The sequence below is a fragment of the Equus przewalskii genome, chromosome 23 (genome assembly GCF_037783145.1).
Source record: "Equus przewalskii isolate Varuska chromosome 23, EquPr2, whole genome shotgun sequence".
In the NCBI taxonomy this organism is placed as follows: Eukaryota; Metazoa; Chordata; class Mammalia; order Perissodactyla; family Equidae; genus Equus; species Equus przewalskii.
In genome coordinates, this window is record NC_091853.1 from 15,217,471 (window position 1) to 15,240,368 (window position 22,898).

Here is a 22,898-nt window from a genome sequence, read left to right on the forward strand (position 1 = left end):
AAAAATGGTTTATTATCTGAGGGCGCCTACTCCATGCCAGGAAATGTCCTGCAAATACAGCAGTGAGCAAGACCAAGTCTCTGTCCTCACGGAGCTTTTATTTCAGTGAGCAAGATAGATAATAAACACACCTAAATAATTTCAGATTGTGATAATTGCTGTAAAATAAGTAAAACAGGGTAATAAGGCAGAGGGACAAGAGTTGGGTGGAGTACCTTTGGGCAATCTGAGAGGGAGTCTCTGAAGAGGTGATGTTTAAGCAGAGACCTAAATGTGTAAAAGGTGGTCACGTGACGTTATGAAGGAAGAGCATTCCCCAGCAAGGTCCAGTGTGGCTGGTGTGTAGGGAGCAAGGGGGAATAGAAGGAGACAAGGCCAGGGAGGTAGGCAGTTGCCAGCTTGGGGAGATCCTGAAGGCCCAGGTGAAGGATTTCAGCTTTTATTCTAATTGCAACCATGGGAGGGACTAAAGTGAAAGGAGGGATATGATATGATTTACACTCCACTCTGTGGAGAAGGGATTGTAGGAGCCAAGAGTGGAGGCAGGGAGACAGAGAGTTGGCTCTTAGTGTAAAGTAGGCAAGAGATGGTGGTTTGGAGCATGGTAGCAATGGAGGAGATGAGAACTAATCCCATTCAGTCTGTATTTGTAGGGAGAACCCACTGGATGAGCTAATGGATGAAATGTGATGGGGGTGGGGATGAAAAAAAAAGAGAAGAAACAAATATCTCTCCCAGGTTTTAAGGTTTGAGGCCTGAGAAACTGGGTAGATCACAGTGGTGTTTACTGATAGCCTGGAGAATGTTGGAAATCCAAGGTTTATTTTGGCCAAATTAAATTCGAGATACTTATGAGACATCCAAGCAAAGATGTTGAATAGGCTGTTGGTTACTTGAGTCTGAAGCTTAGAAGAGAAGTCAGGGTTAGAGATAAAGGTTTGTGAGGAGCCATTTGCAATTGGATGATGGTTAAACTATCAGCATGGACGAGCTGACCCAGGGAGAGTTGGGTGGAGAAGAGAGGAGCTAAGGACAGAGGCCTAGAGCACTCCTGTGCCTCGAGGGCTGGCAGAGGAGACACCCACAAAGGAGACTGATGGGGAGCAGCCAGGAGGTGAGAGGAAGAACTAGGAAGCGTGGTATCCTGGAGACTTAGAGAAGAAGACTTCCAGGAGGCAGGAGTGATGATGGAGCTAAATACTGTTGAAAGATCATGTAAGATGAAGACAAAAGAAGGACCAGTGGGAAAGCTGTTGGTGACCTTTACGAGAGCAGTTTTGGTGGCCCAGTGGGTACCGAATCCAGTTGTAATGAATCAGGGAGACAACGGGAGGTGATAAAGTAAAGCAGCGAGTATAGACTCTTTTTAAGGAACCAGCCTGGACCTGTAGCTGCTGGTAGAACTAACAGAGCTTGGGCCCTGCTTGGGGCTGACCTCTGTGTGGTCCTAGAGGAAGGTGTGGGAGGAGAGGCTGAGAAGTGACTACAGAACCATGGAATTCCTGTTGTTGCTTCTGAGCCTGTGTGAGGACTGTGTGAGTGGTCCTGGGATATTGATGGGGAGGGTCTGAGACCCTCAGGAGGTAGAACTCTATCCTGGCACCAGACCCTGTCATCTGTTACTTGAAGCTGTTAAGGGAGGACCCCCTGTTTTCCCAGAGCTTGCGTGAAGGGTTCCTGAACATCCTCTGCCTACCTTGTGGAGGCATTCCAGAGTTATATGTGGGGGCCTCCCTCCCCTGCATGGCCATCATCTTGCTGTCACCTTTCAAAATTCTGAAGGCCTGGCCTCTGGGCCCCTCCTTTATGAGTAAGAAAAAAAACTCCCCCAAAATTTGTTTAAAATTGTTGGAGAAGGCAAAATAACTCCTTCCTCTCTAGAATATTCTCTGGACCTTGAGTAGTTACTATCCCACTTTCTCTGCACTCATGAATTTGGGTTAAAAATACACACACACAGGTACCCAAACATGCTGATGAGTAGAGCTGGCTGTCACTTAGGAGTGGGTGATTCTATTTACTGGGACAAGGAAGCCTGGGGGAGGAGTGGGTTTGGAGAAAGGCGAGTTGGAAAGGTGCTTGGCCCAGAGTAGAAACTCGCTATTTATGGAATGAAAGAATGAATGAAATGCTGGTAGGCATAGAGCTGTAGGAACTGAGCTGTGTGTATCCGGGTGCAGGAGGTGGGAGAACTTACTGTAACCATCCAAGATGAGCAGAGATCCAGGCTTTGGTTGCGGTGTATGTGCTGTGAGGTGGGCGCTGCTGGCGGGAACTGTGTTGGGGTGTGTATGCACTGCTTGGGAGTGCAGGCAAGACGGCGGGTTTCTGGACTACAGTCTAACTAAGTGAGAATGTAGCTGTCCTTGGAGGAACATGGGAAGAGCTTTGTTACAAACCCAAAGGCCTGAGCACTAGTCATAGTTCTGTCACTCGTATGCTCTGTGACCTGGGAGAGAGAACTGCTTAGGACCTCAGAATCTCTGTTTCCCCATCTTTGAAATGGGAAGAATACCAGCTGCCCTTCCTGGTCCACAGGCTTATTGTGGGGTGTGTATGAGGACACGGGTGCATGGATTGGAGATATGTGTGATTTTAGGTATGAACGTATGTTAATGATTCTGATGGGATGTGAATCTGGATCTCTGTATGTATGAGTGGAAAAGCGAAGAGGAAATTGAAGTGTGTATCTGATTTGTGTGGGAATTAGAGGTTGGGTCTGTCTTTTGCCTGGCCTCTGTGTGAGAGTGTGTGTGTGTGTGTGTGTGTGTGTGTGTGTGTGTGTGTGTGTATGTGTGCATGCACACACATGTGCATACAAAAAAGAGAGAGAGTTCTTCCATATACTTACATTCTTACACAGGTGCTTCTGGAGGGCTGATGTTGAATATTTGAGAATTTGCAAACAGATGGTAGAATGTGCTTTTCCTAGCGTGTGTGCATGCTGCCTGACTAGAGTGTGTGCTTCTATTTCTACATGCAGGCACATGCTTCTTGGCACCACTGCCCCACGTGTGCCTCGTGGCATTGCAGCTGCTGAGGGGTGCATGCAGTTGGGGAGCTCACAGACATCTCCACAGTGATGTCTGCGTCTTTTCTGTGGGTGCTCATGTGCATTGTGCCTCTTCCAGACACCGAGTAAGACTCAGACCAGCTGCCTGTGCTCCCTCAGCCCACCGTGTATCAGGCTTCTCTCCTCTCCTGTCTTTACCGAGGAAGGAGCAGCATTTGCCGACCTCCCAGGTCCAGGTTGGGCCCATTGGGCCAGACTGGATCTGTCAGTCCAGGAAGTGGGGCAGGCTCACTCTGCACGTATCCCAGGAGTGTTGTCCTCCACCTGATTACTGACCCTGTGCTGACAGCTTTATTGTTCCATGAGTCCTATTTGCCTTTGCAAATGATGCCCACACCTCTCCCATTGACCTTGTGTTTGAAAGGACACAGCATGTGTGTGTCTGTAGAAGAGATTTTTCCCTGTGCAAGGCTGGGAAGGTGAATACTGTGCTTTACCCAGCTGGACAAACCGAACCTTCAGGGCTCTGGCCAGGGGCTACTGTTTTGCACAGATACGGGGGGTAACACTCACATACTGAAGTGTGTGGATGGCAGCCCTGCCTTTGGCCATGGACTACATTGTGACCTCTGTGGTGTGCATGGCAGAGCATTTGTTCCCTGCATGTTTTGTGAGATTGGAGTGATGAGTTGGGGAGTCACACCCATGTGAATATCCTAGAAATGAATGAGGGAAATACAGTTCTTCATCAGGATTTCCAAAATAGGCCTCTGGAGGATAGTTAGGTGAAATTGTGTGTGCCAGTGGGGCATGGCGATGGAGCATCTGAAGCTGTTGACTCTGTGAAATGGTATGTCCTCTGTGTCTCTGCATGCCTGCTTCAAAAACTGGATCGGTGTGTTTGCACAGAGCAAGGAATCCAAAGCCACTCCCTTGGAGAGTTGAAGGTTGGGAGTCTGCAGAGGGCAGCAGGCACGTGGAGAATGTACGGGCATGTGGGGGACTCTGTGCCTCTCCTTGGAAATCGGCTGGTGGCTGTGGGGCTTGCAGTTCCGAGAGGCTGGGGTGGACTGAACCTGTTCGTTTTTCTTTCCCAGAAGAGACAGAAGGAGAAGACACCACATGTCGATGTGGGAGCCACGCAGCAGCCACCTGTATGTGTGTACCAGTTTGCGTGTTTGTGAGTGGTTATGTGTGGGTGCGGGGACACTGTGTCTCTGTCCTTGCCATGGACAAAGTGGCACTGGGTGTGCATGTCAGTGTGTGCCGTGGTGTGTGCGTGTGTGCTCCATGCACATGGTCTGTGGATATGCCCTCTGCACCTTTCAACGTGTGCTTATATCAGTGTGTGTCTCAGGTATGTAACTCTGTGTGTTGTTCGCTCTTCTGTGTGGCCTGTGAGTGGGCATGTGTTGGTGTGGGTAATTAGTGTTGGTGGGTGTGCCTTTCACGTAGGCGGTTGTATACAGCTACATGTGGGCCTCAGTGATGGTGCGTGTGGGCACATGTGAGCATCCCCTTAGCAGTTTGTAGGCGTGTGCCCACGGGTACACGTGAGTGAAGGAGCAGGTAACTACCCTTCTGCCTGTGGGAGCCCGCTGCTGTGTGCTCCTGTGTGTGTCACGTTTGTGTGTTCCTGCTGCCACGGGAAAGCTCCTCTAGGCCCCTGGGCTGAAATGTTCAGCAGTGGTTTTGAGTACGAGCTGCTGGTGGTTTCTGCCCGTACAGCCCCCAGTGGTTTTATTGGCTGTTGTGGAAGAGACCCACAGCACTCTTTTTGAGGGCTATGCCGGGACTTTTTGTTGCGTGGTCTGCTGGTCACTGTCCTCACCCTTTGTGGTATCTGACCCTTGTACTTCTTGCAGTCCCAGGCTAGAATCTGAAAGGGAAAGGAGAAGGGGGAGCAAGAGGAAGAAAGGTCTCTGACCTTGAATTAAGGGCCAGTGGTGGGCACGGAGTGGGTACAGTTTGATGCCCTGAAAGCAAAGGAGGGAAGGGGAGGGAAGACCTGGTAAGCCTGTGCACCACTGCACTACTGGCCTTGGGGACTGGGAACTCCACCCTGGGTGATCCCACCCCTCACCCCAAGCCCTCAGCTACTGCAGAGCAGGGCTTACAGAGGGAAGCCCCACAGACTGGGAGGCACTGGTCCAACCACCTACCATGCGTGGCCCACTCTGCTCCTTGCATCTTTCTGTGCTTCCTGTCTGCAGGTCCTGGGCTCTCCCATTTGCTCCCCCGACCATGTGTCCCACCCTTTTCCCACGGCCGCTGAGGGCTGGCCCACACCCCTGTGGCTGCCCTCCCTGGCCTCCAGTGCTTGGCTCCTGATCATGGCCCTCGCCCTTTCTCCTTTGCCAGGAGGGAGCGGAGGCGCCGACACCACATGTCGGTGTGGGAGCAGCGCACCAGCCAGCTGAGAAGGCACATGCAGATGTCCAGCCAGGAGGCTCTCAATAAAGAGGAGGCCCCGCCAATGAACCCCCTCAACCCTCTCAACCCACTGAGCCCCCTCAACCCACTCAACGCCCACCCCAGCCTCTACCGGAGATCAAGGCCCATTGAGGGCCTGGCCCTGGGCCTGGGCCTGGAGAAGTGCGAGGAGGAACGCATCAGCCGTGGCGGATCCCTCAAGGGGGACGGAGGGGATCTCTCAAGTGCCCTGGACAATCAGAGGAGCCCCTTGTCTCTGGGCAAACGGGAACCGCCGTGGCTGTCCAGGCCCTGTCATGGGAACTGTGACCCGACCCAGCAGGAGGCTGGGGGAGGGGAGACCGTGGTGACCTTCGAGGACCGGGCCAGGCACCGGCAGAGCCAGCGGCGCAGCCGGCACCGCCGCGTGCGGACAGAAGGCAAGGAGCCCACCTCAACCTCCCGGAGCAGGTCTGCCAGCCAGGAGCGGAGTCTGGATGAAGGGGTGTCTACCGAGGGGGAGAAGGACTGTGAGCCCAGGGGCAGCCATGGGGTCAAGGAACCCACAATCCAGGAAGAAGAGCGAGCCCGGGATTTAAGGAGGTAAATTAGTTACAGGAGTGCCCTGGAGACACATAGCACGACTGGTGGTAGGGATTCTTCAAAATAAGCTTTTCTGAGCTTCAGTTTCCCCTTTTGTGAAATAGGGATGATGCTAATGCAGCCTTTATAAGGTATGTGTAAATATGACAAGTGCTGGGGTCTGTCCCCCGGAAAACCAGGGCCTTTTCTTCCAGGGGTGCTCCTCTTGGGAATGGGTCATGGAGGGATGGATGGGAGTAAGCCAGGGGACCCTGCCCTCGGGTCTTAGCTCCTCTCTGCCTGGCTGGGAGGCGGTGGAAGCCATGCGATCTCCAGCAGGGCTCCTCGGCTCCCCTCACCTTTCCCACTTGCCTGGTGCATCAGAACAGCTTCTTAAGATCTGAGCACCAGCTGTCTCCTCTCTTTTCACAGGACTAACAGTCTGATGGTGTCCAGAGGCTCTGGGCTGGCAGGAGCCCTCGATGAGACCAACACACCCCTAGTCCTGCCCCAACCCGAGCTGGAAGTGGGGAAGGATGCAGCGCTGACAGAGCAGGAGCCGGAGGGCAGCAGTGAGCAAGCCCTGCTGGGGGACGTGCATCTGGACATGGGCCGGGCCATCAGCCAGAGTGAGCCTGACCTCTCCTGCTCCACAGCCAACACAGATAAGGCCGCCACTGAGAGCACCAGCGTCACTGTTGCCATCCCTGACGTGGGCCCCTTGGTGGACTCTACAGTGGTGCACAGTGAGAACACAGTCCCTGTTCCCCTGTCTGCCTCTCCTGCTTTGCCCACATTGCCCATCCCACCCAGAGCTGGGGAGCGAGATGGCTCGGGAGTCATCCCAGTAAAGCTGTGTGGAAAACCCCACCAGCAGGATGAAATCTTTCTTCAACAAGAGGAAGATAGTGGCAGTTTTATCCTGGTTTTCAGGAAAAATAAGTTAGCATTTTCTCAGTGTTAAGTTTTGCCCATAAAATTTCCTTAGGCCTTTGGGCCCTGTGAGTACCCTAGAGTCTTCAGAGAGATCACAGGTGGTTTTGTACCCAGTTATGTATTCGGCTCTTTGATTGATCATGTGACTGTCTGGTGGCATTCTCAGGACATCCAAGCTGCTGCCTGGCCAAGTTAGGGAGACTCTGATGAAGCCAAAGATGTCAGCGGGGCTGGGCTGGCCCTGGCTCTGCTCAGGGCCGGCCTCCAAAAAACCTCTGCATCTCTCGAGGCCTCAGTTTGCCCTCTACAAAGTGAAAGCACAGAACCAGATGATGTCAGAGGTCTTTCCGTGCTAATGTTTTATGACTCTATTACTCTTATCTACTCTTTTCCTCCTAGGAGCTTTTAGTCACACTTTCTCTCACAGTTCCCTCAGGCAATGGATGTTCATCTACAGACCTTAAAGGGAAACACAGCAAAAAAGCACTTAACCTACACCGTATTCCTGCCTAACCCTGAATCCCTGCCTGATGCCACACCCCATCCCTGCCTTAACCCTATGTCCTGTCCCTGCCCTAACCCCACCCCTCACCCCCACCCCATCCCTACCCTAACCTTACCCCATCTATGCATTAATCCCGCCTCTTGCCCCATGGTCACCGAATTGTGACCACAAGATTCCACCCCTGCTTTTATTTCCTCCCTGACTTTTTCCATATTTTTCTCTTTTGACAGGACAGCCTCCTCTCCCTGCTCTTCTTTCTTCAACTGCCCCATCTCTGTTCCTTCACCTTCTCTACACTCACAATGCCAATACTACTTAAGAAGTGAAATCTCCCGTGTCTGCTGCCCCTGGGGTTGGCTGGGGAGTGTCTCAGGATCTCAGACCCACAGCCTTTTGGTGTCTGTTGAATTTTATACTCTAATAAATAAGTGTTTGAATCCTCTTTTATGAGAAACAACCTTAGGAAGGTTTGACCCTCCCTCTGTTGCCCTTCTCGGGCTGGTTCTTCTCGAGCATGGCCTTGGTTGTGGGTAAGAGCATGTTATCAGAGGTCTTTGGATATTTTGTATGGCTTACCTTTTGGAAGGACTCTGAAGGGGCCAGAACCTCAGAGGTTTGCTGCTTACACAAGGTTCCAGGGTGGAGTCACTCACTGAATGGGAACGGTGGGAGAGGTTGACTGGTCCCTTGCCCCACTCTGACAGACGCACCCTCTCTGCTGCTTACCCCACACTGTAACTTGAGTGCAGAAACAGCAGCTGCCCAAGAGCCCCCTTCAGTCTCTGGCTCTTCATCCTCTCAATCCTGGAAGCCGGTCATGGGCCCATATTCACATGAATATTGCATCCTCATTTCTGCATAATCATGGCTGGAAAAAGCACAGCCAGAAAGGCAGCCTCCAACAGAGTAATGATTTCTTCAAATCTTCCATTGCAGTGGGGTTTTGTTGAAAGGATACAGAATTTTGAATTGTGAGCCCATACTAGCTGAATAACCTCAGGATAGGTCTTTGAGTTCCCTGAACTTTGCTTTTCCCATCTATATATTGGGAATAATAATACATGTCACTCAGGGTGTTTTGATATGAAAATTCAGTAAGCAAATATATACAAAGAATTAAGATTTTAGATATAAATAAATTTCATAAACTTTACAACAGAAACAGCCATTCTGTTTACTCTCCTGTTACCTGGGGAAACATGACTATTATTATTTGTATGGCAAAAAAGGCTATAGCACGTAAAATGAGGGCAAGGATAAGGCTAGGAGGAGAGCAGGGCTTAAGTCAGTGTAATCTAACAAACACCCTGAGGTTTGCAGGACACCTTGCTGGGGACGATCCTGTAGCCATTTCCCGTCCTCTCCATCCCCTCCCCAGTGGAAAATGAAGGGCTCCATTCCCGCATGTAGCAAAGTTTCTGAAGATTTCGACGTGTTCCTCTTGCAGTTAGCAACAAGACGGATGGAGAAGCCAGTCCCCTGAAGGAGGCGGAGATCAAAGAGGAGGAGGAGGAGGAGGTGGAGAAGAAGCAGCAGAAGAAGGAGAAGCGTGAGACGGGCAAAGCCATGGTGCCCCACAGCTCTATGTTCATCTTCAGCACCACCAACCCGTAAGACCCACCCCCATGGCCCCCCTTCGGTGCCAGGGTACACAACCTGGGTTTGAGCCGGGGCAGGGTGATGAGGAGGACGAGAGAGGAGCACCCAGTCATCTTCCTGATCCTTCCCATTGGGATGTGGCCAGACATCTGAAGCATCCAGTGCTCACTGGCTGACGTGGGTCATGGGATTGAACAGCCTCTGAACTGTGTGCCCATAGTCTAAAGACTATTTTAAGACAAGAAAGCATGAGAATGTCATCAGGAAAGGACCCTTCTCCTATTCTTTGGTTAGTAGGTGGCGTGAGGGGGATGGGGAGGAAGGAAGTCTCCTTGGGATGTGTCACCAAATATATCCAGAGGTGGACAGAGCTGACAACGTGGAGCCTGGAATGATTAGATCATCCACTGGAGTTTAGGTGTACTGGTCCCATTGCCCTACATATGGATTTTGAAATGGACGTGTTCCTCAGAGCAGAGGTAGGGGCATGAGATGGGGATGGCAGAGAAGAGTCTGGAAGGTTTGATTCAGGTAAGATGGAATTTTGAAAGAGAAACTGCCTTCTGCCCTGGAAGTGAGCAAGATGTACACATAGACCAGCTTCTGAGGCTAGGAAGGCAAGAAGGCTTTCAGAGGCCACATGGGCCTTGTTCAGGCAGGGCTCTGGGAAAGATGGAATCTGGCCTAAGGTATGTCAAGGGCACGCGAGGCCAGAATGCTATCTGTAGAATATAGTCGCTTTAATTGCAATGCCTGGAGCTAATGAAAACCTGTTGCTGCTTTCATCAGGAATCTTAGAATCAAGGTGTATTTTTATGTTTCTTGGTTCTTCTGATTTCCTTGCTATGCCCCCATTTCTGTACAGTAGGGGAGCAGACATTGAGATCCAGTGGAGGGCACCATGTAGCCACCCTGAGCGTGTGTAGTCTGGTGCTGGCTGCTCCCCGTGGCTCAGACATGCTTGCAGATAATGTATCTTGGCTTGCGTACTGCAGCCTCTAACCAATCTGATTACCTTCCCCCACTGGGGCTTTAAATCAAAGGTGGTGCCTAAGAAATTAAATTGCTCTCCCCATGGCTTCCTCTGGCCAGGGCCTGGCTGTCTAGAAGAGGTTGATGTACGTGGGGGTGGGGAGTACAGGATGGGGATGGGGATGGGAGGGAAGCGGGGCCAGCTCAGCGGGCTCATCCACCCTTCAGGATTCGCAGGGCCTGCCACTACATCGTGAACCTGCGCTACTTTGAGATGTGCATTCTCCTGGTCATCGCAGCCAGCAGCATTGCCCTGGCGGCCGAGGACCCTGTCCTGACCAACTCGGAGCGCAACAAAGTGGGTGCACAGGGGCCATTTTCCAGCCTCGATAGAGCCCTGGTACCCACCCCATCCCATGCCCTCCGCATCCCTCTCCCTGTCCCACCCCTACTTCCCAACCACGCTGTGTGCCTTTATGCTTCATGGTGGACCTTACACCCAGAGCCACCCAGGGCTTTGAAGTGGGTCTGCAGTCACCCATGGGCTTGGATGTGGGATCTGACCTAAGGTCATGGGTGATGTGTTTGAAGTTGGGCAGCTCTACCACAGGAAGTTGAGACATCTCCTGGAGGTCCCAAGGGTGTATATCAGGAGGTATGAGGGAGGTGAGGAAGATTGCAACTGACAAGGATTCAGGTCCTGAGAGAGAGATTTGTGGGACAATTCAGACCCAAGAAGTTAAGTTCTGGCCAAGGGGAGGGAAGGGCCAAGGACTGGCCAGCGGGTCATGCAGTTCCAGCAGTATCCATGGCTCCTCTCCTCCCTGCATCCAACGAGCAGTTACGATGAGTGGGGTTGGGGGGCTGCGTGTGTCCATGGGCAGACGGGCATGTGTATAGCCTGGTGGCCTCACACGATCCCCCTCCCTCCGCCATGCGTGTCTTACAGGTCCTGAGGTATTTTGACTATGTTTTCACTGGCGTGTTCACCTTCGAGATGGTTATAAAGGTAAAAGCCTCCAGAGAACACCTGGGCTCCGGGGTTTGGATGGGTCACCTGTCTGCTCCTCTAGTGTAGTGCCCTTCCCCAATGCTGTCATCTACCGGCCAATGACAGAACCTCAGAGGACCTCTGCCGACCCCTCCTCTGGCCTCAGAATCCTGATACAGTCTGTCTTGGCACGACATGACTGCATGGACCTGTTTGGACTGGTGCAGACCTGTGGATGTGGCCCAGGGAGGAGCCTGGCCCATTGTCAGGCGGGCAGTGGGAGTGTAGACAGACTCGGGGACCACAGTCACCTCCCCAACTGCTTCCTGATTTAAACTTGGGTATGTGTCAAGGAGGCAAAGGGTGAGGGAGAGATGAATCTTCCCAGACTCCATCTAGTCCTAACCACACTCACTGCCCTCTAGTCTGTTCCCCACCACCCTAACTTCCCACATTTCTATCTTGTTCCCAGTCTCACCCATCTGGGATTTTTCCCATCTGTGTGTGTGTGGCGACGCCCGGTGCTCTGAACCACTAATGAGAGGAGAAATGTGGCAGGGTTCTTTCAGAACCAAGGAGTCTAATTGAACCCTGGTGGCTATGAGAAGGGACCTCAGGCCTCATAGTTAGGCAGAGAGAGCCTGTGAAACCTGCCCTCCTGCTCTTCAGGTCCCCAGGGAGGTTTGGTTGTGGAGATGATGGCAGTGGAGACATTGTCATGGGGAGCCCAGAGCTCAGGGTGCACGTTGCTGGCACCTCCTGGTTCATCTGTGGCTGTTCACATCCTTCTCCTGCAGATGATAGACCAGGGCTTGATCCTGCAGGATGGGTCCTACTTCCGAGACCTGTGGAACATCCTGGACTTTGTGGTGGTGGTTGGCGCATTGGTGGCCTTTGCTTTGGCGTAAGTAACTTTTTTCTTGTTCGGTTCCCTTCCCTTCCTTGTTCCTGAGACTCTGGCTGATTTGAGGCCTACTCCAGGACCAACCTGAGAAACAGTTCACTCAGAGTGGTGCCACAGAATGCTGCCCTGGAAATCTGCTTCCCAGTTGCCGTCAGCAGAGCTCCTAAAAGCCTTACAGCTTCAGCTCACATGCCCTCAAGGGTACGACTGGTGAAGGAGCAGGAGAGAGAGTCACTAGGGAGAAGTCAGAGGCCCTGGAGTTCCTTTCTTGGAGATGAGTAAGCATGGGCAGGTGCTCACCTGCGTGGGGCAGTGCCTTCATGAGCTCAGGGCAGGACCCAGGGATGGACAGCTGATGTCCCCTTTCATTTCTTGATTCTGTCAAACAAAGGATTAGCTTGAAAGAAAAATGCAGAGGGTAGAGCAAAGTTGGAGGTCACAGAATCCTGGGCATGGGGAGATTCTCTGCGCATGAGCAGGGGTACCCCAGAGCTATTCCTGGGCTGTAAGAACCATGTTAATATGTTTAACTCCAGAAGGAAAGACTTTCCCAACCTTCCTTGATAACACTTAGAAAAACAGTCTTAAACCATTCAGGTGACTAAACCCTGTTCCTTACATTTGAGGAATTTTTTTTCAATCATTGATCCAGGTGTAGCGGGTCAAAACCACATTTTGACATTTCCTGTGGAATTTAGCCAAGGAAAGGGCTCTCCCAGGCCCCCAGGGTGTAGATGGGAAATAGGCATGTTGTCAGGGCCGTTTGCCTAAGCTGATGTGTTGAGTGCCCCAGAAGATGAATGGCAGCCTTTTGGACTCTGTCTGTCCCTTGCTTCACTGCCAGAGTAGCTTCACCCTCTTCTGGGTGGCATAGAATTCCTTCCAGCCTCTCTGAGGACAAGAGGAAGCTAAGTCTTCTAAGCATGGCTGCCTGCACTATGTGATGGGGCAGAAGGAGAGCTTTTGGGAACTGCCCTCATTGATGGCAGCTACAAAATGGAAGGAACAAAATCCTTCCATAGATTTGACCTTCCCCAGGCCAAGTAGTGGTCAGAAAGGAACCATCCATCCTGCCTTCTCCCCAAGCACTGTCAGCTTCTATCCCTGTCCATTCTAGCAGAGAAAAAGGTAGGGTGAGAGTTAAGAAGGAATGTTCCTCAAGTGGCCAACGGTAGGGAGCTCCATGCGTATAGGAGGGTTGACAGGTCTCCAGCTGTGGTAAGAATTTAAGATCTCCCAGAACCTGGAAGTGGACTGTGTCCATTGCTGCCCAGTCGTGGGGAATCCTCCAAAGGAGAGCCGGATAGAGTGTGGCTTGTGACCCTGATCTGGGCTGGCAGTCAGGGCAACTCCAGTGTCCCTTGGCCCCATGTGCACCAGTGTATTAACCCCATTAGAGTCACATGGAATCATCTGTGCTCCTCACAAAGAAAGCCTCCTATTAGATGAGGTTGAGCTGTTCCCAAGGAAATTTCACAAAAGCATTGTATTTTCCCAAGCATCCAGATGCTGTACGGATTCTCACAGCGAGCTAAATATCAAGGCACCTCTGGCTCTACCGAGAGGACTCCCAGCTCCTCTTCCTCCTCTTCTTTGAAAGAAGCGTTAAAGTCGCCTCTGTCCTAAGGAGGCCCACCTTTTCTGTTAGAGATGAATATTACCCTTGGGTTTTTAAAAGGTCAGGTTCCCTTCTCATTTTATCAGTTCATTTCCACGCATTGTTGGCCATAATGTTCTTTCTTATTTTGATCTCAGTAAAATAATTTGTCTCTCTTTGAAGAAATAAAGAACAAGGAGAGAGAAGCACAGAAGAACTGCCCCCTCCCACCCATCTTTAGGAAGAACAGAGGGCCTTGGGGGTGACAGGGCAGAGTGGGAGGGGGGATGTGGCCTGTGGAGCCAGGCAGACCCTGGTTCGAATCCTAGCCCCTCTACTTACCACTTTCATGTCCTGGAGCAACATAGCAAGACATTAACCCTCTTAACCTCAGTTTCTCATCTCTGAAACAGAGGCAAAATCATGTGTGTAAAGTGCTTAGCACAGGGCCTGACCAGTGTGAGTGAGCAATAAATGTTAATTCCCTTCCTTTTCCTTCCGTTCTCCCATGACATCATGAAGTCCAAATCTCATACCAAAGTGTATGTTGATGCACACATGCAAATAAATGAGATGAACACAGGCTGGTTTCCAAGACTTGGTTGTTTTACACACACACACGCAAGCACGCACACACGCACGCGCGCGCACACACACACACACCCACACCCCCCCCCCCCCCCCCAGGCCTGTGCCTGTGTACCTGGAAACCAGGCAGGTGTGTTGGTGACCGTGGGAAGGAGGTATACTTTAGAGAACTCTGCATGCCTGCCCCGTGTCCACAGTCCAGCTGTCTCTCCTCAGATCCAGAGCAATGACAACGGGCTGGAGGGTTGTCACCTGTCTTGTTCTTTTTTTGTGTCCTCTGAAACATGGTGGTGGTGGCTTTGGTGCTGGCGGCAGGGGAAGCCTTAACAGCCCCGGAGCCGAAGCCTCTCTGTTGGTCCTCAGATCAGGTACAGTTCAGGGAATCCAGGAGTCCCCTGGTTCTGGGATCCACGCTTATGTGATGGATTGAGGGTCATAATCTATCACTTGCTTTTAGTGAAGTCACTTCTTGAACTTGTTCATTTTTCTCTGAAATGTAAATGGTACTTGCTCATCCTTCTCCATCCACCAGCTCTTTTGTTATCATCCTTCTAAGCTTGCCATGCACATTTCCTCTCCCCTTTCTCCTGCTTGTGGAACAGACTCACACTTCCCCTTCTGTGGCCTTCGTCATGTTTGCTGAGGTTCAGGTAATGCTTTCTCTCGCTCGTGTGCCCACACTTCCTAACTCTGTTCTCTACTTTTCCTCATTAAGGGCACCAGAGAATTCAGCTCTCCCATCACTTTGGTGGGGTTAGCCAGAGTCCTGCCTGCCAGCAGAGGGAGGGCCTGGCCTGGGGCAGACAGCAGAATAAAGCCTATGTCCCAGTGGGGGGCTATGACCAGGGGCTCAGGCCGACAGGAAACCAAATGTGGGTTTTTCTACAGGCTTTTCAAGGATCTCCCTCCTTGTAGTTACGACTCTCGTTATTGTATGCCATATATTTGCCCCCGGGACTGTCCACCATTCAGAGAACCTTACTCCTGCCTTCTCCTAAAGGAGAGTCCCCCCTCCTTGAAACTGAACCTTAGCCTACTGAGGCTTCTGCAAAGGCCGTTGCTCATTTTAAGCAGAACTGATGGTGATTGCCATGGTAACACCTTTATGTGGCTCCTCAGAAATCAGAGGTCACTTGGCATCCCTTCTACCACAGCCAGCCAGAGCCTTCTCAGAACCCAGCCCAAATCCCAAGAGCAAGGCCCCTAACCAACGGGAGGGAGGGGCCTCTAGCTGAATTCTCAAAGAAAGCCGCGTGGCCCCCTGAGCCCTCCTGCGGAGGTCTGCACTGGCACCATGTATGTTTTCTATAAGCATATATGTGGTTTATGTAGTGGCCAAAGAGAACTCTCTCTTCTCCATAGCTGCATCCGTCAAGTGAAGGGATTCTTTATAATGTAAACCTGATGAATTCCATTTGGGAACTTTATTGACTTTTGAGCAGGAGGGGAAGGGGATTTATTTTATAAGCCTGGGCATACCAAGGTGTAAGAAAATAAACGGAAAGATACTCATATCGCAACTTTCCTGTTCTTCCCAGTCCACTTTTACATTATAAAGCATTTATAAGGACACTCGGCTCTCCTTCCTTAAGCCCAGGGCCTGTGTAGGGAGGTGGGCAGAGTTTGGCAGAGGTTGGGTACGGCTCTCTCTATTCCACTGCCATCACAACACCCCACTTTCTGGGCCATATGGAGACAGAGTGTTTGCCAACTATAAATGTCCCAACTGTGCCTTTTCCTCGTTGAGGTTTCAGGAAAAGTCTGGTGAGTGACTTGGTTTATGAAACCTTTCTCTTTTACCTTTTTCTATCTGAAAAAGATGGATTCTTCTCTTTGATGATTATTTTACACGGAAGGACCAGAAATTGCTTTTGCCAGTTTCCTCACAGCCTGTTGCCATCACTTCTGCCTCCCAGCCTCCTGGGTGGGAAAGCAGAGATGGTTCCAGCCTTGGCATTTCTGGGTATCTGCACAGCAGGCATATGCCCTCACTTTGGGGCACCCCCCGCCGCCAGAGTTAGCTCCTTTGGAGGGGAATCATGTGGCCACTATGCCAGATTGAGTTCATGAGCCTTATGGGATCCCGCACAGTAATGGTGATGCTGTCTGGCCCTAGGTTTCATGTCTTCAGTGTTTAGTGAAAGGCTTTGGGCAGGTAGGTGGGTGGGGACAGCACCTTGGGAGGGAGTGCAGGAGAGGATTAGAAATGTGTCTGTGGTCCTGTACTCCAACACAGGCCCCTCAGCTTCTGTACCTCCCTTGCTCTACAAGTTACTTGACTGGCTCAGATCAAGTCGCCAAGTGAGATCTCTTGGGTTGGATTCTAAATAGTAAACTCACGGCTTATAAGGGCTTGTCAGCACCAACAGTTTAAAAGAAAAATAACTAGCAATTCTGCTCCCACCTCCTCCCCCACTTGGGCCTGTGCATCAGTCAGAGTCATGCAGGCTCTCTGGTAGCGGATGCCAAAGCTTCCCATTGCCGTTCACCATCATAGTGGGGCACGAGGTAAGGTCAGGACTCCCTGGCATGCAGGGGATCTGGATCACAGCCGCACTTGGCCTTTCATTATTCAGTCTTTAGCCAGAAAGGAAAAACATGAGTCAATCTGCCTCTTGATGCCAGAAGAAACCGGAATTCCCACATTAGCTTTTATTACATTCTTTTCATTGAAGTATGTCACTTTCCTGACACTTGACACTCTGCCCTAGTCTCTAAGATGAATAAAGTCTTTTGAATGCATTCAGAACCAGCCATCGTGGCAGAGCCGGTTCTGAATGCATTCAGTGAAATACACAGGCACAGACAATTTTAGACTTGGAAGGGCCCTAAGGAGCCATAGAATATGATACTTTGGTTCTGGTTTTGCACTTGGGGCTTTGTGTTTGTGAAGATGTGAATGAGTACGCGTGAGAAAGGAGTAAATATTTAGAATTGAAAAGCTAGCATGTGCTTACGCTCAGCAGAGCCTAATAACAATAGAACTGACATTCCGCCCTGCGCCTTGCTCACCCGTCCTCCTGTTCTTCACTCCCTGTGCATGTCTCAGGCAGGCCCCCTCTAACTTCAGGCTTTGCCTTTGGGGCTTCTTTCTTGACAGCCTCCACTCTTCTGGAACTGAAAGGGGAGTCTCCCAAAGGAAGCTGTGACTACACATTAATCTTGTAGGGGAAGAAAAAAGAGTGGACAAAGTCCTGCTTCATGCAAAGAAGACCCATTTACCACTGAGCCAGACAGGGCATCCAGTTCCCCTGCTCTGTGGAAGCGAATGAAGGATTAAAATTAAATTTAGCCGTCAGGTAGCCCATTAACTGTGGATTTAGGATGCCGGCTGAGCTGGAATTGGAAATTTCCAGCAGAGAGGAGATAGAAGGATGTTGTTCCTCGAGACTCCAGCTTTAGGAGTCACCTTGAGAGTGACTTTACCTGACTTTGTGCCCAGGCAGGGACACTAAAGATGATTAATGGCCGTGGACTCTTGGGGTGCTCACTGCTTTGTTATACCCTAGCAGCCTCGAAAATGGGCTTTGGGAGGGAATAAGGAGGGTCAGTGTGAGAGCCACATGGAGGGAGTATCTGAGAGAGAGAAGTTGCTTATCTACCTGCTCTTGGCATTAAGCCTCGGCTCGTATGTTTTTGGATGAGCACTGGAAAATCTTGTCTGTTGCGTGTGCCGTTGGTGATGCTGGGGAACCCTCTGTAGAATGTGTACTTGGAGACCTTTATCATATGAAGGCCATGGGTGTGAGTACCCAAGTATTTCTCTTTATTAAGAAGCACGAATTTGGGAGATGGTTGGTTGTAAATGGGATCTTAGCCTGTGGCCACAGAACCAAGCAAAATGAAATGGTCCAGTCAGAGAACATGGCTGTATCCACGTGGTAACCAACAATTTGGCTAACCAGACTCATGCAAAAATCCCCCTGTACAGGAGGTGAGTCCTCACAGCTGTGTGAAGAGCCCAGTCCTGCAGGATTAGTAGACACCCATCACAATGCCCTCTGGATTTAAAATTAGGTTTTAGAGTAACTCAGGTCAGAAGATTTCATGATGGGACTTGGGAAGTATCAGCTCGGATCATGTGACTTGCCAGCCATCTGCTTAATCCGTACTCACAGAGGCACAGCCTAGCATTACGAATTAGTCTCCAGCTGGGGGAATGTGTTGGCTGGACTTCAGGTTGCACCAAGGCCTTCTTAGGAAGATCAGCAGATGAGGGGTCTTTGGGTATGTTTAGAATATGAAGACTAAGAAGCAAGACAAATCAGGTCACCAGATTGAATAACAATACTGCTAGGAGACAGTTATATGCTTTGATGTCTCCTGCTGCTTCTCAGTGCTTGGACAAAAATACCTTCCAGTTAGAGTATAGTGCTGTGTTTTGCAAAGGAGGAAGTTTGCAAAGGTAATGATGAGTGTGTCCAGGGAACTGGTTGAGGTCCATGTGCAAGAAGGAAAGGATTCTGCACTAGTCACTTAGCAGAGAGCTAGTGCTTTGGTCACAGGGCAAAGAAAGATGACAGGGTCACAAAGGATTTAGGGCTCATGGGTAACCCCAAGAGATGCTGAGGTATGGGTCAGGAGGGAAATAATCCCCAAATGGCAGCAGCTAAGCAGTGACAAGGTCAAAGTGCTGAATTTAGATTCTTCACACAAACAGATGAACTAGCCTTACCAACAGGTCCTAAAGAGTTCACTCTCAAGAGACAAGCATTGCCAAGGCAAAGGAGGAAACTTCTGCCTCATTTCCATGGGTCTTTAGAATTTTTAAAGAGCTTTCACACTCTTTACTTAATTTATCATTTGATAGTCCTGTTTTACCGTTGAGAAATGGATTGTCTGAAGCTTGACTAGTTTGACTCATTTGAATAGTAAGCCCCAAAGCCAGTTCTTAAACAACTGATATTTTTGATTTCTAGTTCAGGGCTTTCTCCAATACATCAAGCTTTCTTCCACCTCTGATGTTCTGGTTAGTTCTGAGCCATTAACCTGTGTAAACTCAAAGTGGTAGCTTGGTATGGGTCTCTCCCCAGCCTGTAGACCTGTGGGCCAGATGGAAAAAGGCATCCCTGTCCTTGTCCATCTTGCTGTTCCATCTGTACCTGTTTCCTCCCATGAGCCCTTGCAGACCCTAGGCTGATCAAGGATACTGGGATAGAGAGCTCACTATTTGAGTTCAGGAACTACTGGCTTCTTTTGCTGTTCCCTTCTCTGGTTAAAACCCTCCAGTGGTTCCCGTATGAAAAGGCACTGTAACATCGTAAATAAGAGCATAGGTTTCAGAGTCAGGTAAGCTTAGGTCTGAATCCCAGCACTACTAATTATTAGCTGCCTTAAATCTCTGAGGCTCTACTTGTTCATCTGTAAGTAGAAATTTTAAAAAAACTGTATTTTGGTCTTGTGAGAATTAAATAAGGTAAAATATATTCAGTGTCCACTATAGTGCCAAACACTTAGTAAATGCATAATAAACAGTAGTTGTTATTGCCTACCAAATAATAGTCTAGACATTTTAGCAAGGCTCAAGGCTCCTCATAGCATGACCCCTCCTCTATCCTTACACTCCAGCAAGTGTGTCCATTCCCCTTCCAAGAGATGCCTTCAAATCCTTGTGCTCTTCCCTCCTGGGCTCGTGAGGGAGGGCAGAGGGCCATTCCACTTCAAGGAGGAAGGATTCTTCAGAACCTGGTGTCCCTGCCCTGCCCACCTTGGAAGGAGAGTCAGTTCCTAGCAGAAACCAATTTGAGAGCATGTCCTTTGAGAAGAGGGGGACCAGGAAACTGAAGAGCAAGATTACAGTGAATGATGAGTGATAACACATGAAAGATCTGGAGGGCAACTTGACAGTTGAGCTGGAAAATTCTCATCTTTTACTGATGAGACATAAGAGAAATGTGGCATTTTTTTTCTGGAGAGCAGTGAGGAATGTACCAAATAAGTAGGAAATAAATGGTAAAATGAGTGGCCCAATTGAGTCCCAATTAAAGTGGGACCAGCACATCCTAGCATGTGAAATTATCCTCAAATGTTGACATTACAGTCAATTTTTTAAACCTGGTAAAATTTCACTAATTAGCTAAGCAGTGTAAAAAAAATTCTGAGTATACATTTAGTAGCAAAGACTAGCAAAGTGTTATCAAATGATTATATTTAAATGATTTGTGAAAAGCATAGAAATTATTTCTAAAACAATGTGCCGCAATTAAAGTGCTTGAAGAGTTTGTCCTCTTAGTTCGATAAAAACATCCTCCTTGCAATCTTGTTGACTTTGATAATGGCTTGAATAACTCTTATTTCATGGATTTGGGAAAGGTAGTTTGGCCCAGCCCATGTGTAAATTATGACATATTTTAATTAATGGGGGCTGAATTGTTGAGACTTGTCCTGCCTCTGTGGCTTTGTTATCCTGTATTCCTTTCATTTCAAATGATAATTTTCAAATTAGTGCTGAACATATATTAACAAAACTGAGAATACAAACGTGCTTTTCTGCAACCACTCAAAATCATAGCTTTTCAGTGGCTCATCTGCAATAAGAGAACTGTTGGAAAGTTGTGCAGAGCAATGACTAATCTTTATTTTACTTTTGGCCTGTGTCTGATTACTATCCCTGGCTCAAATTTGTGGGAGTCAGAATGGGACAAGTAGCACCCCCTTACAGCACCTTGGCAGCTACAATCAGCTGTTAAGAGCAGAGTGTACCATCAAGGAACCCCATTTTCCACAACAAGGGACACACACACAGACACACACACACACACACTGGTCAGAGATCCCCTTTGTTCCACAGCATGATATTTTATACTATGATTCTGGGGCAAAATTAATTGTAGAGAGCAAATTCTGTCCTTTATCTAGGGTTTAGGAGGAGCAAGAATTATTGAGCCTTCCTTCATAGGATGGGTGTCAATGAGTATGAACCTTTGAGAACTCATTCAGGTGCTACTGGACATAAAGTTCTCAGGGTTAAGGACTTGGGCTAAAGGAAATGCGGAACCCTGGAGTGTGTGACCCTGGGCCACCTGCCCATCCGTTGATCTCCCTTTGCTCTCTCATTTTAGGGATACGGAAGATTCTCCCTTAGCTTTTTCTCAAGATGAATGTAGCCTGGGGAAAAGAGGGTGACCTATGTAGTTGTTTCGGTAAAACTTTTAATCCAATGATCCCATTTTCCCCATGGCATTTAGCTTGCAATTTATGTTTTCATTTATTCCTTGTTGACTTGAGGCCTTCCCTGCTAGCCTAGGTAAGTTTTAAGAAGTTAGGGACCTCATTTGTTTTGGTCGCAACTGTGTGTCCAGCACCTAGAAGAGTGCCAGACATACATCAAGGACTCCATCAGTGCTGTTATATGAATGCATAAGGGTGTGTTTGGCTGACCTACCCTGTGCCAGTCTCGTGCATGAGAAGACACCATTATAACTGAGGGGAAGATGTTATCTCTGCCCTCTGCACATTTACAGATTATCACAGGAGGCATTTAAAGTTTATAAGGCCTTGGGTTTAATTCCCAAATCACCATTCATTTGGCATTTACAGCGAACATTAATATAGTTTTGAATATGGGATCATTTACTTAGTAAAATGGTCATTAGAAGTCTTTGCTTGTGGCATATGGTGGTATAACATAGGTTTGTGGTGCAGTGAAAAAATTTGGGAAAAGTACCTTCACAGCAACCAGCAACTAAGAACCATAGCCTGAATTCTAGGCACTTCTTCATAGCAGCAGGCCAGTTCACCCAAGGCACTGTGGCTCACTCATCGAGTGATCTGACGCAGGCACATCTTCCTGGGGCTGCAGTTTCCTTTGCAGCCAAGTGGATTTCAGGGATCTTTTCCAGCTCTAGAATTCGGTGAGCTGTTTGACAGAGCCTGGAACCAAAACCTACTGGAGCAGAGGCTTAATGGCTCAGAGCAAGAGCTCCAAGCATCATACAGACTTGGGTTCAAGTCCCAGCTTGACTTGCTAACACTGGGCACTCACTTAACCTCTCTGAATGTTATCTGCAAAGTGGCGACAGTAATACCTACATCCTAATGTTATTAGGAGGTCCAAAAAAAAGGTTCACTGAAAGTGCTTAGCACAGAGTCCTACCAAGAATAAATATTTAAAAAGTTAGCTCTCATTATTTCTATCTCAAATATTTTATATTCATGCCCTTGCCCTTTTTTGTTCTCGTTGTTAAGCCTCACCGATAGAGCTGGGATGATTTTTCTCCAAGCTGCACTATAAATAGCTGATGATGGACAGTTGGTCATTTAATTTATCAAAAGGCATCCCTTTATGTGACATGAGGACCTTGATTGACAATGCATCTCTCATACTTCGAGAAGGTTTTATGGTGTTGCTCATCTGCACTTTTGAGAGATGTCAGAGTAGCTCTCTCAGACTGATTGTGTGTCCCTCTTCAGAGGAAATCCTTCATAAGCATAAATATGCCACTATGACTTGAAACGCCTTTCCAAGAGACATTTTCTGGCCCTGAGCAGGCATGATTCTCCTAGCCTGGTTTCTTATAAATTCACTGGAAGTAGAAAGAGTTTGTCTGAAGACTACTAAGGAAATGGAAGGAAAAGCCTACATTTAGAAACCTTCCGTTAAACTAGGTTCCATGGAATAAAGTACAAGATGGGGAGTACCATCTAGTTAGAGGCAGCTCCACTGGTGCTTGCAAAGGGCCTTGGCAGGTTGGAGAGGGGAATGTGGAGCAAATGGCGTGCTGGCCCTTCCTTTCACAAAGTGTGTGGACTCCGCAAGTGCCAAGGCTGTAAACAGCATCCCCTGGGCCCAGGCTTCTC

General features: G+C 49.1%; 1 protein-coding gene across 3 annotated transcripts in view; it reads left to right on the forward strand.

The window, feature by feature from the left end:
- CACNA1E (calcium voltage-gated channel subunit alpha1 E) overlaps nucleotides 1-22,898 on the forward strand; it is a 475,242-nt gene that overhangs the window by 396,765 nt on the left and 55,579 nt on the right. For 2 of the 3 annotated variants that reach the window (XM_070591754.1, XM_070591753.1), the window contains exons 21-26: nucleotides 5,375-6,028; nucleotides 6,440-6,753; nucleotides 8,896-9,058; nucleotides 10,248-10,377; nucleotides 10,969-11,028; nucleotides 11,808-11,914. In XM_070591754.1, the coding sequence (XP_070447855.1) occupies nucleotides 5,375-6,028; nucleotides 6,440-6,753; nucleotides 8,896-9,058; nucleotides 10,248-10,377; nucleotides 10,969-11,028; nucleotides 11,808-11,914 (1,428 nt within the window). Of the gene's footprint in view, nucleotides 1-4,110; nucleotides 4,168-5,374; nucleotides 6,029-6,439; nucleotides 6,754-8,895; nucleotides 9,059-10,247; nucleotides 10,378-10,968; nucleotides 11,029-11,807; nucleotides 11,915-22,898 lie in introns of all 3 variants that reach the window. The other variant, XM_070591752.1, reaches the window with a different exon arrangement.